This window comes from Rhododendron vialii, chromosome 9a (assembly GCF_030253575.1).
Source record: "Rhododendron vialii isolate Sample 1 chromosome 9a, ASM3025357v1".
Lineage (NCBI taxonomy): Eukaryota > Viridiplantae > Streptophyta > Magnoliopsida > Ericales > Ericaceae > Rhododendron > Rhododendron vialii.
Genome location: NC_080565.1, coordinates 10,699,173 through 10,717,119, shown reverse-complemented (window position 1 = coordinate 10,717,119; position 17,947 = coordinate 10,699,173). Strand labels below are relative to the sequence as shown.

Here is a 17,947-nt window from a genome sequence, read left to right as displayed (position 1 = left end):
TACACACCAGTTTGTATGGGATCCACCCTTATTGTGAGTGAGAGTATGTAATTGGATGTAGAGTTAGACTTTTTGAAAGTCTAAACACACCAAAACCAAAAATAGTATCATCAAGTACACTTTAATGTGAAGCAAAAATGCTAGCTATATTCCTCTAAGTTCCCAATAAAAGAAAAACCTCAAAAAAAATTATTGTTATTTATTTTTTGCTCAATGAAAATTAGTAGTGTTAGTCATAATTAATGAGGTTTGAACCGTTGTTAAATGCATGAGAGTACATGGTACCTACTTCCATACTTCCAAAATATTCCATTAATTGTTGGATGTGATTATACAATGATTCAAATATGTCATGATAACACTTTGCTAAAGCGATGTTAACCACATCTATTAGACCAGTTAGAGCATCTCCAACAAGAGAGGTCAAAAGTAGAGATCTCAAATTATTTTGAAGGCTTGTATGGCAATTTGACATCAAGCTCTCCCTCTCCAATCCTTATGTCAAATTATTTTGAAAGTTTATGGTCAATTTTTGAAAATTGGCAGTTTAGAAGGTTGATGTCAAAGTTGACATGTTGGGAGTATTTTTTAAGAAGGCAATTTCAAGTTCAAAAATAATGAGCTTATTAAAATCTAAAAATATGCAATATGGATCTTGTTTGAAAGATCACATTGAGATCTTTTGAACAATGAAAAAAATAGAAAAATTATTTTTTATTTATATTATATTTGAGTTTGAAAATATAAAATAAGAACTTATTTTTGAAGAAGGTGTTTTGGAACGAGGCCATGTGTTCTGCTTTGCCTTCCTTAAAAAATAAGTACTTATTTATAATTTTCAAGCTTAAAAATAATAGGTTTACTAAAATAAAAAAATATGCAATTTGGATATTGTTTGATAGATATCGATAAGATCTATCAAACTTTGCAAAAAAAAAAATTAAAAATTTATTTTCCTAAGCCTATTATTTTTAAATTTGAAAATAAATTTTTATTTTTTAAGTACTTATTTAAGAATCTGGAACGAGAAAAAAGCATAGAAAGTGCAACTATACAAAAATGACCGGGCTTCTCTCTAGGCAATTGCCAGGAAGACAGTACGAGTTCAATTACAACCGTTAATATCAATTGATAGCCCATACTTGCAAACGTATCTCACATGTAAAATAATTTCAGCAAATCTGATCAACTGAAAATATTTTTGGATTGCTGCGATTGGAAACGGAAATGGTGCCGTTCGTTCAGCAATCCAATGGTCTAGATTTTATTTTGACAAGGAACGGCTCGGATGCTACACGGTAGAGATGAGATCTAAACCGTTGGATTGTCGAATGAATAGCTCAGATGGTTTGTGTTGTGCACCCCTTACACAACATCATCCTCGTTTCCGCTGCGATCACGCGAATTATACCCAGCACGCGAATTACACTCTTTTCATTTTCGTCTTTTCAAATCATTTTTCAATTTTTAATGGCATGCGTGGTGAAATTGTAGTTAAGAAAAATGAAATAGGCGTAAAAGGGTCAGGGGAGGGGATGAGGTGGCATTGCAACCATAAACGCGGGATGCGGAGGCATATTAAATTGTGGCCTATGTTTCTACTCTTTCGTTTCATTTGAGACGCAAATGTAACGGACATACCGTTTGGCCTTCTCTCTGCGCTCCCCCCCTCTCCCTCTCTCTTCCCTCTCTCTCTCTCACAATTTTGCAGAGGAGAGAGAGAGAAAGAAAGAAAGAAAGAGAGATTGAGGAAGAGAAAGAGAGAGACTGAAAAATCCCAGGAAAATCGTATTGCGAATCTTTTTAAAATTTTAAGCATCATAGTACCCATCTCACATCAGCCACCGTTAAACATGAGGAAGCCAAATCTTTAGCCATTTGGCAAGAAAGGTATTTATTGATTCTCATGTTTATTTATTTTCTATATTTGAGAATTGGGTTTTTTTTTTCTTTCTTTTTTTTGTGATTTTGTAATCGTTGATTTGTGTTGTTTTGGGTGGATGCAGGAATTTTGGGATTTGGGCAAATTTGTTGTGGCGATATTTGATCATTTTCACCTTAGCCCTCTATCTACCTTTTTTTTTTTTGGTTTAAATGGGGGGAATATCTTCTGACAATGTTCATGGACTTGTTTTGGCCATCTCCTCCAGTGTCTTCATTGGGTCTAGCTTTATTATCAAGAAGAAAGGTCTTAAGAAAGCCGGGGTATCAGGAATCAGAGCAGGTCTAGTTTCTCTTTCTTTGTTTTCCCTATGTTTCTTACCCGACCACGTTGCGTTTCCATTAAATTTTTTGTGTTCAGGCTAATGACAATAGTCGAGTTGTTTATGCTAAATGGGGTTTTAGTTGATGTGAGAATAATGACCAGCATATAAATTCGTAAAAATGTGGGCTTTAGTCCATAAGTACAAGCCCATGTACATACATGCCCGTGTGTGTGTGCGCGCGCACTTAACAAAAGATGTAGTGGTAAACAGCAAGGTGTTCACAGGTCATAACACATGATTTGGTATATGTCGAAGGGATGGCAGGAAAATTTGTGCCACTACTGGTATACTGGATTAATAACACTCTATTGCCCTCCTTAATATCCTTCGCAAATTCTGCTGCCTGCAAAAGAAGCGATCGCCAGGTGCTTGCTGGCCACTGGGGGATGGCTGGAGGGTACACGTATGGCAAAGTCAGCTGGAGGACGAAGAGCTTGGTTGATCAAACTCAACCAAGTGGGAAACCAAAGAAGTTATTTAGGAAGTTGATGATAAGAGAGAGTTTTTGCTCATAGAGTGTACGATCTCCTTCTCGCTTGGCCATGCTTCTTATTCATAGGCATTCGAAAGACTTGGGTTAACTTGCGCAAGACGGGTTACCCATCGGCTGACTGAGGTTGACCTATTTTGGTGGGTCTTGTGGAAGCCATGCAGAAGAGTGCTCACGAGACTTGTGCCGTAAACTTCTGTATTCAATTGGTGAACCATCTCTAAAAAATGTATAAGACATGACGACATGAGAGACTTGAAAAACGATAAAAGGTTACTACGTGCCTGCTAGTTATTGACTTACTCATGGATAGGAGAAGATTTGGATTGAAATAATGTAAAGTACTTAAAGACCCAATTAGAAATTTCCAGGCTGAGAACTTCCATAATTTCCATTACTAATCATTTTGCATTTTGGTGTTCCTAATCACTTTGGAGCTTTGAGCCTTCAGTAATGGGGAGAAATACTTGGCGTTTGATGCAATTGTTTCTCTTTTATCTTTGTTACCATTCTATCTTGCCATTTTTTCGTTTTCTTTTTGTTTTGCGGTTTACTGTGTAAGTGACAACTGTCAACTATTGTTGATTTATTTTTTTTGAAGAGAACTATCATTGATTCACACAAAGATTCTGGTAAGAAATTATTTTGTACTATTTTTTCCCATATACTGTAATAAGAATGACATGTAGGCTGTATCTAAAATATCTAAAACGAGAGTGGAATCTAAAACATCCCACGCAATTTGGTAACTAAGCTGCTCCATCTCAATGGAACTACCAACCTTTGTCTTCTAATGTTTTGGCCTAAAACACCATCTTTGAATTAGGACATTTGGTTGATTAAGTTGATTTATGTGCTGAGTTAGCAAGTACATAGAAGACCAAGCTTGTCCTTTTTATCTGTTACTGGATTTTGGGAAGGGTGAGGTAGTCCATTTGGCTTTGTGCTGGCTCTTCCCTTTGTGTCCACATATTATTTTGCACTTATTTGAGCTTGGGTACCTAATTTTGTGGAACTGGCAAAGTTATCCACTATGAAAATGTTATTGCTGATGTAAAAGTTTATGCCGTTGTAATTAAGACATCCTTTTGTTCAGGTTCGGGAGGGCACTCTTACTTGAAGGAACCTTGGTGGTGGGTTGGGATGGTAACGAGTAAGTATCACTTTATTTTTCCACTTGAACGTGTTAGGTCCTTGGCTTTTCTTCCCTTTCTTGTGTGTTTCTGCTGAATGTATCACATAGAATACTGCATGATCATCAAAGGTTTCATCATGGGATTCAAATAGATTTGGTCTTTCTCTTTTACAGGGCAGATCATAATTTTCTTTAGCAGTGTAAACTCTCTAGTCCTTTCTTTATGTTTTCATTGCGACTAAGTTAAAGCTTATGAATTGAGGTATTGACAATGTGTTTATCTCTTATATGAGGGCTAGTACAAGAATATTAGTTGCGACGAGACAACTTGTTATGTATCTGAGTTGTAACTTCCCTGAAAGAACACCTAGACATGGATAACACGTGTGTCCAACCTATCAAAGGTTTTGATTTTTCATTAGGAAAGAGATTGACCGTCTAAAGGCTTGGGAAGCTTATGAGAAGGTTAGAAAATCTAAGATTAAGGGGACGACTAGTGGTGATCGCCTCTTTTATTGTTATTTGGAGATTCTGAACGTTTCTTTGGTTTATGATGTAAAGGTCTCACAGAGAAACATGCTTAAATATTCTTTTTATGACATTTTGAGGAGCTTTCTTTAATTAGATAAGTCGCCACTGCTCACTTGGAAAGTTGTGGTTGACAAACTTAAGGATCAATTTTGCGAATTAGAATAAGCTGAAGGAACCCCAAATCAAACAACTGGATTATTTTGAATGAGTCAACATCATTTCCATTGTATTGTGTAAGAAAGCATAAAGATATTTTCTATACTGTGTGAATGGAATTCTTCTTTTTATTTGGGCAATCAAAGTTTTCATTCATGTGCATTATTCTTCTAGTTACTGGTCCCTCTCTTAGTTGCAGGATCCTTATATTGAGGTGAAGAATTCATCCCGGGACCTCGCTCTTGCGTCCTGAGTCTGAATCTCCTAGGAACCTTGCTCCCATAAGGAAACGGGTGCATTCGCAACTAGGATAGAGCATCTCAAGGATATGAATCCCAAAAGGAATAAAAGAAGAGCTACCAAGTAAGACAAGATATGAAGCAATGTTAAGATACTAGAAATTGTAGTTGACACCAATCATTAATATTTATTAAGATGTATACCTAGAACAAACAAAAAATATAGTACTTCTTTGAATGTCTGTAGCTTTAGTTCCGTAAGTATATATGTATATCTACGTTCCAATAGACACTACCTACCTTATATTCTTTTGTACCCTCTCATTTCCATGCACTCGTTCCCACTTTGTGTAACTAAGACTCTCTCTTGTGTCTATGCATTCCTTCATGAGTTAATCGTTAATGGTAACCTTGGGGTTGACAAGCTTCAGAATCAATCTCACATTATAAGAATAATAAAGCTAGAGGATTTGTAAATCCCCGGTATAAATTTATGAATCACGCACAAAACCCATGGAGACCATATTCGTGCTTTTTGTCCAGTGTCGATTTCTTTTCGTCATCCATAACTTGTTGTACATGAGATATGCATGCTACATTACATGCATATGCTCATGAAGAGGCATCTAGTGGTTGGGAGGATTTCAAATGTTATTTCACAAGAGAAAGGAAATACATGCCCGGGTGATTATTCTTCTTCAATAGCAGTTTTCGTAATTCTGTCGTGTCTTATTCAACATCATGCGAAGCTTGAACTATACTTCTTGAAATATTTTTTGCAGACTAGGCTGGGATGGGAACGGAATGTCATGGGGGAGTGGTACATTGTGGGCTCTTTTAGGGCCCATAGAGGTCTCTATTGACACAACATGTTGATTAAGGGAATAATTTTCTTAGATAAAGAATCATTTAAAAACAGCTAAGGGCTAGTAGTTTCTGGAATGTTGATAGCCAATAGATGAAATCAATCTATGTTGCTAAATCTACATTGTATGAATACAGGTCTGTTTGTCGGGTGATCCTGCATTGTATAATCTCCATATAAGTACTTAAAATCAAATGGGGTGTAAAGGAAAAAGTACGGAAGTTTTGCCTCCCATCCTTACGAAAGCCTATGAAAGTTTTTAGCTAATAAAAGCTTCTTTTTCGGTGTCAGACATTCCTTCATTGTGACCTATGTTCAAGTATTTCTAAGTGCCCTTTCTAAAAACAGAAGTATTTCTACCCGAGGGTTGAGTGGCAATATACAGTGACGGTAGTTTAGTCTTTTTCCATTCCATTCCACTCCCCACCCCACTCTCTCTCTCTCTCTCTCTGACTCCCATCTCCACCTCTATATGAGAAGACCTCATGGGACAAAATATTTGCAAACACCTGATACTTCTGTCCATAGCGACCTCCCCCTTTCCACAATTGTAGGCAAAAATATTGCAGACTTGGGCTGAGGGTGTTGTTAGTCCGGGTTCTAGCCCACCAAGAGGCTAACTTATGCCTTCGTGAGAACATTGTGAAAGGAAGACGATCATCAAACTACATCCATGGAAAAGGCCAAACTGGGAAGGCCATTTCCAAACTCCTCGTAAATGTCATAGTCTCACTGGCCAAGATCATACTTGCCTCTACACTGATGGTCCTATGGAACCAACCTTCCAAAAACTTCCCAAACAGACTACCCTCCTCTGCTTTCCCTCCCTCCGAATTTCACCTTCTTCACTCTTGCCTTCTGTCCTTCATTCTTCTTGCCAGCAGCATCTCCATCGGTGTCTCCAATATTCTAGGCATTGCTAATCCCATCTTCCTTTCCTTTTCCCTTTCGGTTGCCATCATCATCTGCATCAGATACTCCATTTTTGGAGCCCAGTAGAGGGGGAGGAAGTAAACACTCATTACTGAACATTGTCGCTTGCATTTCTCATAAAGAAGACAGGTTTCAGTCTCTTTATCAGGCTCATGGTCATCCTCGCCTCCTTTGTAGTTGATTGCAGCCCACACCTTACTGACCTCCTTCCTTTGTCCATACTTGGCCCCGGCATGACTCCCATTAACTGTTTTTGCTGATGCTACAATTCCAAAAGCAAGTGTGTGTGAACTTGGCCACCAACTCCATTAGATCGGCGTCTCTGATGAGTTTGGGAATGACCACCTCCAATTTGGCGTTGTCCTTTGGGGGGAATTTTATGATAATCTTTCCCTTCACAATGTGAATCAACATACAGATGGGCATTTGCCTGGACAAAGAGCTGCCTCAGCCCACGTTTGACATATTGTCATTGGAAGTGCGGCAAGGAATGGATGGACAAGGGAGATGGGTTATACAATTTTCAGGGGTTTACCCATCTACTCTATATGTAGCACATAGGCAGAGGCTGAAGTTGTACGGCGAGTGGAGTGCAAGCACCTAACCTGCCCTCACTTAACACTTCCCCTCTTTTTCAGAAACATTGACCATGGAGTTGTTTGTCTTATTATCACCTGTCTTCTTTACTGTTAAATGTTATTCAGGAAAGCTATTTATTGTATGATTAAGAAAGCAGAATGCTACCTTTCTATGTTGTTGTGTTGTGTGCTGTAAATTGTGTAGACTACAGAAATCAAGTTTATCACACAAGTTAATTAGATCTTGGCACACAAATCGGATTGGATGGAAAATCGTATGGATATAAATATACTATGTCGTTATTGAAAATGTGGTGGAAAAAGATGGAGGAACTAGATTTCTTTGCTGCGAAAATGAAAAAAGGTCTCGGTCAGCTTGTCCATTTTAGGACTGACTCTTCAAGAATAATCTTGATGTATTTTCATTCTTTAAGTATACGCGTTGGCTTTATCTTTCTTGTGTTTGATGCTAATTCAATTGTCTAACATCATATATGTCTGTTTATATTATTGATGAGTTATAATGACAAACAGTGATTGGTGGGGAGATAGCTAATTTTGCTGCTTATGCATTTGCTCCTGCAATTCTCGTGACTCCCCTCGGAGCTCTAAGTATTATCTTCAGGTATGGTGTCAGATAGCAGCAGTAGAAGATTCAAAAGAGAAGCCATCTTTTGGTTCTGATAACATAATGAAACTATTAATCTATTCAAAATTTTCTGCGCAGTGCAGTGTTAGCCCATTTTATTTTGGAGGAGAAATTGCACATCTTTGGAGTCGTTGGATGTTGTCTTTGCTTAGTGGGCTCTACCACTATTGTATTGCATGCTCCACAGGAGAGAAAGATTGAATCTGTCAGGGAAGTGTGGCACCTTGCCACTGAACCAGGTATCTAACAATTGACATGTAATTAGTTGAATATAGTCTATTCGTTCTACTTTACAATCTAGTCTATTCGTTCAACTTTGCATATAGTCTATTCGTTCTAATTAGTTTCATGTAGCCTCCGACCCAATTGATTGGGACACAAGGCTCAGTCTGGTTTGGTTCGGTTCTACTTTACAATCTCTAAAAATTTATCAGTAGTCTGGAACCATTAGTGCCTGGTAAGTTAGAGAGATACATTGACAGGGACTAAGGATGGCTATCTCCCCCCTTGAGATTTTGATAGTTACATAGGACGGCCCCCTAAGTTTTTTAAAAGGACTTTTTTTGGCTCTCTATTTCATGTTATTTCCAAGTGAAATATGTAATGACTCCACTTGTTCCTAGCTACGCAAGCTTCAATTCCTACTATATAAAGCTTATTTATAAAAATGCGATTGTTTTTTATCAGCTTACTTTTTGGTTACCCTTACCTTGCCCCCCTTCCCACCCCCAATGTACATTACTGGTTCCCACCCCTGCATAATTGTGTGGTTCCTGGGGAAGTTACCTTCCAGAACATTATATGTGGCTCTAAGGGCATTGGGACCAAAGTATCAGACCACAGAATTTCCAATATATTTTCTGGAAGGTGACTTTCAAGACTCATTGATATATGAATGATTCAATGTTATATTTCTATGTTATTTCAAGGAAGTTTTGTTTCAGTTCTGTAAAGTAGTTATGCATGTACCTTGGATAAATGTTGTTTTCTGAGATCTTGAAAATGCTTGGGATTCCGCCTTATTTGATAAGGCTTACCAGATTTAATATGTATGAACCATATTTAGGGGAAGTATAGGGCATGCCGATAGTTGGAATTTATGGAACACCTAACAAGAGGAATAATGTAGACTGCTAGAGGGTGGGAAGATCATTATTAAGTTGCCTAGTTTTTTATGCAAAGTTGAAAACGGAAGCAAATTTTTACTTCAGAGGTAGGAAAAGTTGCTTAGTTGTTGCCAGTGTTCTAAAAATTGGAATTAATTGGCGATTAATCGCTGGCGGGGCCTATCCAACTAATTGCTATGCACTGATTAATCTCCGATTACTAATTGCTATGGGCTAATTAATCGCCGATTACTAGGCCTCGAAGCTCGAAGGTGGCCGACAGCCCGACTAGGTCCTAGCGACTTTTAGAACAGGTTGTTGCTTCCTTGGTTGCTTTGTTATTGATTTCATTTTCCTTGAATGCTATTTCACACTTGCACTGTGTAAAGCAAAGCTCGAAATTGGTTAAATGCAACAAATTATGCTCAAGAAAGTCAAGAGTGCATATATCATTGATTTTCCATGGTGTTGTGGATTGTTTTAAGTTTCTGTTGACCGCAACACCCGTTCCCAGCGCGGTCAGTTCTTCTTAAGCTGCTATAAGGCCACTATCTGAAACTAATATGTTTACCGTCGGTTCATTGTAGTACTCATATATCTCCTTTCATAGACTGTCTTTACATTTGGACCTCTACAAACTTTGTGGACTGACAAAGAACCTTGTGGTATCAACAGGCTTCCTTGTCTACACCGGCATAGTATTGGTTCTCGTTGTCATCCTCATTTTCATGATTGTGCCGCGTTATGGGCCATCCCATTTGATTGTCTATATCGGAATTTGCTCACTCACTGGCTCTCTTACGGTCTGCAGATAATGTGTTATATAAATTCCTAGCCATAGTTCTGCCCTCAGTAGTTCTTGTGCGCAACTAGTTTGTTTTTTCCTTTCGTTTATGTAGGTCATGAGTGTGAAAGCTGTGGGAATCGCTCTGAAGCTGTCGTTTTCAGGATCAAATCAATTTACCTACTTTGAAACATGGTTTTTCACCATACTTGTGCTTGGTTGTTGTATTTTGCAGATCAACTATTTGAACAAGGTAACTTTGACATGAAATTAGAGAAAAAAGTATTCTGTCTTATCTGCGTTATAGAAAGTGGGTAATCTGGTTCTTTCGATTCATCTTTGCAGGCTCTAGACACATTTAATACTGCTGTTGTTTCTCCTTTCTACTACGTCATGTTTACGACCCTCACCATCTTTGCAAGCATGATCATGTTTAAGGTGACTAAGAACTTATCTTTTCTGTTCAAAAGCTTATCCTTTTCCTACTTATGAGCTTAAGGGTGTGCGTGGAACTTGTGGAAGGGAACGGAAATGGAAAGGAAGTTGAAAGAGAGAAATCAAAAGGAAACTTGCGATTTTCCTTTGTTTAGCTTTTCAAAGAGATGGAATGGAAATCCCATAAGGGAAATTATTATTCTTGCTCAATTTTGAAAGAAAAAGAGAGGTAAATAACGAGTAGTTGAAAATAAAAGGAAAAGAGGAACAGTTATTTTATCATTATCTTTTCCTTTTCCTTTCATTCCTCAAGTTCATGCTCTTGCTCCCAATATATAGTCATTGTCTAGACATGCTAAGACTTCGTATGGGCATGCCATAACAAATCCTGTTGTGCTAAAACAAATTCATTTCGGGGTTCAATACTACCATGAGACTACACTTGGATACAACATAGGGAAAATTACCAAAACAAGGCATCTACTTAAACTAATTACCAAATGTGGTGGACTTGGTCCTTAACTTGTGAGGACCAAGTCAACAAGGGTCAGGACCAACTGCAACTAGTGTGAGGACCAAATCACACCATTTTTTGGTAATTAGTTTGAGTAGATGCCTTGTTTTGGTAATTTTTCCTACAACAATACATTAAAGCAACGCTGCACAAATTGGAAAAACCAGTAAAAGACCTGGCAATAAGTGGATTAGAATTTCAATAGCCTATGCCAAGTCATTTTGGATAAGAATTATGCTTTAATTGTTTGTACTTTGAGTTCCGTTAATAAGATCCTAGAAATTTGGCAGTATCTTGAAGTTCACGTCCACTGCTTATTAGTTATTGCTGCTGCTGCTGCTGCTACTACTACTACTACTTTTCCCCCACAACTCTATTCTAATACTAGCAAATATATTAGTCAGAAAGTTGGTATCCAAAAGACATGCCAAAAGCTAGGACATTGAACATATTGGACTTGGGTGGGTGTGCAAGGAATGGAACATAATTCCTTTTTCCAGTAAAACTACCCTTGATGCTATGGAACTGAAGCTTCTTGATAATTAAAATGTATGACTTCATACAAGGTTCTGAATACTGTACCGGCTAGAATACGGGATTTCCTAGTGGTACAATACGCATCAGTGAGATACCTTAGGTACCGTTTCAGATTTATTGCTATTTGTGTTATGTTATTTTTCCACATCAAAGAATTTAGTATAACATATTCATTTGTTAAAAAGAAAAATAAATTAAAAAATAGCTAGGTATTGACTGGTACTGACCAATACTATTCTGTATTGATGAAGAGATAAATAAATTTAAAAGTAAACCGGTATTGACTGGCATTGTTCGGTAGTATCAACCGGTATTTGAGCCGGAACAAAATTAGAGGTGTAAGGTACCACACTTGGTCAAGACTGGTACGTACCAGCTGGTACGGTACGGTACGGTATAGGATTCAAAACCTTGATTTCTTATATTTGGTTGCTTCATTTCCTGTATTAAGTGAGGAAACATGTAAATCTACATTTTCTGTTTGTTTCCAAATAGTTATTGGGCGGGGGTGAAACCAGCCCTGCAAACAGTAAGAGACCATGAATGCTATCTTTAGTAGATGGCAGGACAGACACTCCGATGCTAAAGTGAGTGAAAAGTGAACACATAAAGTGAAGGAAACTCAGAGTTAGTAGAATGGAGAATATGTACTTCGCTCTTATGTCCTTCCTTAGTCATTCATCGCTCCATTTCAGGGTGTAGCTTTTGTCCTTGCTCAAGTCCATCTTGGCCCTATTATCAGCCTGAAGCTCAGCTGATATCCTGCCTTTGGTCAGGACGTGTAATTTGAACCTCTTCAGTTCCTCGCAAAATCATGATTGTTCTGTTTTTTCTCTCTTGCTTTGTATCCAAACAGTTTCTCTGGCGCAAATATTATGACTTGATCATCAGCCGCACTCTTAGGTTTCTCTTTATATTTCATTGTTAGTGCAATCAATATACATGAACTTCACAATAAGAATTTCCACCTATTATTGAATATGTATTCAGGATTGGGACTCTCAAGATGCCACAGATATTGCAACTGAACTGTGTGGATTTGTGACTATTCTCTCCGGGACTTTTCTTCTTCACAAAACCAAAGATATGGGAAGTAATCCGGTATCAACATTGGGAAGCCCTGTATTTCACCCATCACCAGATTTGAGCGCGCACCATAGTACAAGACAAGTAGAGTTGTGAAATGTTTTGGGCAAATGACGTTCGCCATGGGGAGATGTGGACAAATCCGAAGATGCTTATTATCAGCATGTAAAAGGAGAAACCATGTTCTCGGTCAGATCGATAACATGTGGTTTGCCAATGGTAAAGAAGAAATAGAAAATCATTCCATGGATGTTCATTGATGTAGGAACTCTTGACTTGTTTAGCATTAGTTTCTTTTTTTCGTTATTTTTTTTTCGGAAACGTAGATTGTGAATACGTCTGGTAGTGATGTCTAACGTTACGAGGAGATCTTTGAAAGAAGTACATGGAAACAAAATTAAAGAACTCGAAGTGTTGTGCTCGATATCGCTCTTATTATTTTTTTGTGAGTCTCCATGGAGCCTCAGAAATTCATGGAAATGTTGCTTAACCACTCTTGTTGATGGTGGATTTGTGAGCCTTACTTTTCAAGGGTGTGTATTCAGGTGGATTTGACTGCACGGTTTAACGTTTTGTTTTTTGTTTTTCTGTTTTGAAAATTTGCATTTGGGATCTGCACAGTATACATGTTACATAAACAAAATTGCTAGTATATGTTGTCACTATTCCGTAATTCGAACTCTAAGTTGTGGATCACAATTTTTTAATTTTGTTCTTATTCAAAAAAAAAAATCACGTATGTTAGTTTTGTGCTAAATTTTTGTGTATTATGCGTTCGTCTCGATGAAAGGAATCGAAAAAATAAAATTATGATTTTTACACATATTTTGTGAAATATCTAAGAATAAGCCCGAAAAACCAATTCTTTCTTTTTGTTTTTCTTGAATATTTTTCAAAATATTTGTATAAAAGTCATTAATTTTTACTTTTCCGATTCCTTTCGTCAAGACGAATGCATAATACATAAAAGTTTGGAGCAAAACTTACAAGCACGGTTTTTTTTTAATAAGGACAAACCAAAAAGTTATGGTCCACGACTTATTGCTGAGTGAAAACGCCCTATATTTCCACAAAGGTTTGTCCGAATGATTTTCGTATCTCCAAATGAAACACAGGGTCCTAGTTATATGCGATGCAATGCAATCCTGCACACATTTCAAGGGCCTCTTGCAATTTTTTAGCTGAGGTTACGATCTTCTTGACTGCCAGAGTGGAGAGGCAAATGGGTACCTATAACATACCAAGTACTCCTATGTAAATGTGCACTTGAGCTCTCGTTAGCATGTCAATCACCTGAACAGTGAAATTCCTTAACTAGATTAGATTAGCAGGGCTTAGTGAGTCGACTCGCTGTCTAGTCACAGGCCCACATGTTTTTGGATGATTCGTGACACAATATTGGCATATTGGGTAAGAATATTATATTGAGCTCGTAGTTGTGGGACACACTATTCGCCAGTACCTACCAGCTAAAATGATGGTAATGACCCCACTAATGAAACAATATTTGTTATCCATTAATTAATACACTGAATGGGCATCGATTGATTATGATATGCATATGAGTATTTCAAGATTAAGGGCCACTTACTTTAAAGTGCGCATTGATTAATATTATGATAGTTTAAGGATTCAATAGGATCAATTGATGTATTTGAGGTGACAAAAGTATAAATCACCCTATATCTTCACAATCGTGGAGATAAAACGAGAGAAATGATTTTGTCACTCCCTTTTTTATTAACGTCACTCCCCTGCACTTGCAGGGGAGTGACGTTATTTTGAATCAGCAGCCTACAACGAATATAATTTTTTGGATAGAATGACGGTTGGCGGATGCACCAAGACGAAGGGTAGACAAATTCAAAAAGCGCAACCAGCTCCCTTTGATTGGATCATACTTGCCATGGAACAACTTGAAATATCCATTATTGGCCTTATTAACCCTCACATTACTCCATTCTATGGAATCTAAATATTTTTTTTAAGGCAAACAAATTTTTATTAAGAAAACTTGACAAAGAGTACATCAAATTGAGGAAGAAAGAGGAGAATCCAACCTTATAAAAAACAACCAGTGGGCCAAGCCCAAATACACCCGAAAGAGCAAAGCTCTAAAACCCAAAAGGGCAAGGCCTAAAAGGCCAAGCCCACCCTAGAACAAAACCTAAACATAATCAAAACTACCCCCACCTCAAAATCGACGCCCTCCATTGCCACAACCAAACAGCCACCAGGGCTGCACACCACCAGCTGTGCGACGACAAAACGGCGACAGACGCCACGAATCGCACAAACTGCCTGACCCCACAAGAGGCTGCCGAGAAACCGCAATAACACCCCTCCTACCCAAACACAAGCCATTAGTAAGACACTCCCTAAAAAATGCGGACATACCACCGAAAGGTACAATTACTTGTGTTACTACCATTACTGTATTGCTATAACTAGCAAGATGTTTGTAAGTAGACCAAGGAGTGGAAGAATTGGAAAAAAGGTTGAAGGTTAAGAACAAAGTTGAGAGAATGGTCGATGGATCGATGTTTCTTTGCTGTGTCTACCACGTTTGTTTGTAGGTCATTTTTTTTCTTTCACAACGTTGGATAACAACCTAGAACTAGAAAGAACATAGAGGGAGAGACTGATTGCTCGTACATGTACGTGCTGTACGATGGATTTTGATTTTTTACCTTTGAGATCGGCAAAGAAAGATTCAGTCAATTAAAGATATACTCCAAAGCAGGAGTAGTAATTCACGTGTCCGAGAGCACCGTCACGTGGTGCTTCGGACCACTCTATACCACACACTTATGTGAGGTTCATGCACTTAGTCGTGAATTCCACGAGAATAAGTTGTTGTGGAATGGTCAGGACGGAGCACCACGTGGTGGTGCTCCCGAACTATTGCATAGTTTCACGAGTAATTATTTAGTAACCCGGGAGCACCACCACGTGGTACTCCGGACCACTCCACAACCACACATTTATAAACACAAAAGCTCTGATGACAATGTGAATTCAATGTGAGATCGAAAAAATAAATGCATCAAGCCACAAGGGGTGATCTTTATTAGCATATGTATGAACACAAAAGCTTTCTCACAATGCATATCCATAAATCCTTTAAAAGACTGAGATCCATAAATCCTTTAAAAGACTGAGTACTTATGCTTTGCCAGTCCTACATTGGCCACAAACTACTTGGCATGAGCAGAGGTGTTGATTGCTTGGAGCAGGATCACATCTGCACTTCGAAGCCATACCACTTGCTCCACATCTTGAGTTCCATTCGAGGAAGCAATCGAAGTTTCCATTTGGTCCACAAGACCCAGGCAATTTCAACTTAGCAGGGCAAAAGCTAATCCCTCTGAAAAAACAAGTAACAACAATTAAAGCATATATATTGTCTATCTAGCCTGCTACTTAATATGGAGAGAGAGAGAGAGAGAGAGAGAGAGAGAGAGAGAGAGAGAGAGAGAGATGCATGCCTTGAGAGAGCAAGTAAACAGAAGAAAAATGCGAAAGAAAACATGGAGAAGGCTGTGGATTTCATGATCATGATCTTGGCAAACTTGATTACTTTTATGTTTCTTATGAGATGATCGATCGTGTACTACTTCGCATGAACCAACCACTATTTATATGCGCTTGTGAGTACTCTTGTCCCCATATGTGGGCCTGATATTTGTGGACTCACTTAACCAGTGGACCTCTAAATTAATTGATTGGAGAGAAGATAGTATTATTAATTCTATTGAATGAGTGAATTGAAGATCCAATTAATATGGGTTTATAGTAAATGAGATCTGTCTATATTAATTGCATATTCATACACATCCATATCAAGTAGTAATATTTTCACTTAATTAAAAATAATGTACTCCTACATGCATTCTGTAAGGTTTAAAATAGTATCAAAATCCTCCCCTTACATTACTTCTTTCAATTCATAAATATGGACCTAGATATCCACCCTTGGGAGAAATCTATTAAAATGATCCTTCATTTATACTCATTCATCATAATGTGATATAAAACAGAGCAGAAAATGTCTCTCATTCGAACAAGAGCACCTCTCTAGCCGCCCGATCGCCTTTAATTTAAGTCAAGATCGTAGCCGTTGGAACAATTTTCTTTGATAATATACGAGGTGATATTTCCTTATATGTAAATCTCCAGTAATGAAATATAAGGTTTTCCAAGCTTTCAACTTTGGAGTCATGCGTTGACCTGTAAATATATATACTTTCCTTTTTAGTTGATTACCTTTTTAATTTTATCCCCTTTCGAGTTGATTACATTGAAAGAGGTATTGACTATATAATTTTCCATTCACAACACAATGGTTGCTTAGAATATAAAAAATCGTTACTTTTTTTTTTGTTTTTAATTTCCAATTCACTACCTCTAGCTCTCTACGCGAGTTAAATTCTTTATTCCTATCATTTACCATCATCACAGTGAAGGACTTAAGTGGCGCACCGCTGTATCTGTGTCTGAATTATCCGTGCGAGGCCTTTGTCTGAATGCTCTCTCAACCTCTCTCTTTCTCCTTGACATTGTAACTATATTGGCATATCGTTTCCTGTCATTGCTCACTTTGTTTTCGTACGTATAATAAATTATTAACCTTAGAACACTGGCACTTTTTTAATACTGACTACTCCTTTTGCCCTGTAAAGACAGTCCACTAAGTGCAATTTTCGGATAAAAAAACCAAAGTATTCAGTTCATAAGTTCTTACATTTCTTAACACCAAATTAAAGAACTATCTGAGATCTTTAATGCGGTGTTAAGAAATTAAAAGAATTATGCATGAAAGTACTTATTTTTTTATTTGAAAGTCGTCTTTTTGTAATAGATTATCTTTCTGACAGAAAGGAAGCACGTTGATTTTGGGTGCCACTCCGAATTAAAATCTTGGCTCTGCCACGTAATCGGCATATGCTGCAAGTAAACAACAGCACTCATTAGAATGTAACACATGCAATAAATTAACAAGACCATGGTAACCAGGGACGAAGCAATATTTTTGCATAAGGGTCGGGAATGAATATACAAAATCAAAAAAAAATAAAATTAAGAGAGATAACCATGTGAATTTTTACTAATTCTAAAAAATACAAATTCAACACTGGTGACACGCAAAATCAGACTTGACCTAGTTTGTCCTCGCTGTGGTATAGTGGGAGAATCAATTGCGCATGTCCTTTTTCAGTGTGAGGCTGCAATCAAAGTATGGATTCACTCTCCATTTCGGCTAAGACCTGAGGACCTACTCGAGTGCAGGCACATGGTTGATTGGTGGGAATGCATCTACGATCGTATCACATAGTTTTGTCTGCCTTCTCTTTTTTTAGGTATGGCTTTACTTCACTGTTGGTAGATTTGGCAAGTAAGGAACAACATTATTTTCAATGGAAAAATTTGGGCAACGGATGCTGTTAGTAGGAAAGCGCAAGGGGATTTTTATGAAATCAACGACGCAAATATTAGGGTCCCCCATCCCCCCTCGAGTCCCTCTCCCTTGGGAACCTTGGTATGACAGCGACCTAAGAGGAATGTGCTGAAGATAAACGTCGATGCTGTAACGACCAGGACCTCGAGCACCACGATATAAAAAAAATCACTATCTGTCTTTT

The 17,947-nt window shown here is 37.9% G+C and overlaps 1 protein-coding gene across 2 annotated transcripts; it reads left to right on the top strand.

Annotated features, from left to right (window-relative positions):
* Nucleotides 1-1,611: 1,611 nt before the first annotated feature.
* LOC131299440 (probable magnesium transporter NIPA2) lies at nucleotides 1,612-12,726 on the top strand. 2 transcript variants are annotated; one of them, XM_058324990.1, is made up of 9 exons: nucleotides 1,612-1,890; nucleotides 2,007-2,224; nucleotides 3,854-3,910; nucleotides 7,729-7,819; nucleotides 7,922-8,082; nucleotides 9,625-9,752; nucleotides 9,849-9,986; nucleotides 10,079-10,171; nucleotides 12,210-12,726. In XM_058324990.1, the coding sequence occupies exons 2-9, from the start codon at nucleotides 2,095-2,097 to the stop codon at nucleotides 12,399-12,401; spliced, it is 990 nt and encodes a 329-aa protein (XP_058180973.1). In that variant the 5' UTR covers nucleotides 1,612-1,890; nucleotides 2,007-2,094; the 3' UTR covers nucleotides 12,402-12,726. The 2 variants fall into 2 exon arrangements, with proteins under 2 accessions (XP_058180973.1, XP_058180974.1); XM_058324991.1 differs by lacking the exons at nucleotides 1,612-1,890; nucleotides 2,007-2,224 and adding an exon at nucleotides 4,773-4,942.
* The last annotated feature ends 5,221 nt before the right edge of the window (nucleotides 12,727-17,947 follow it).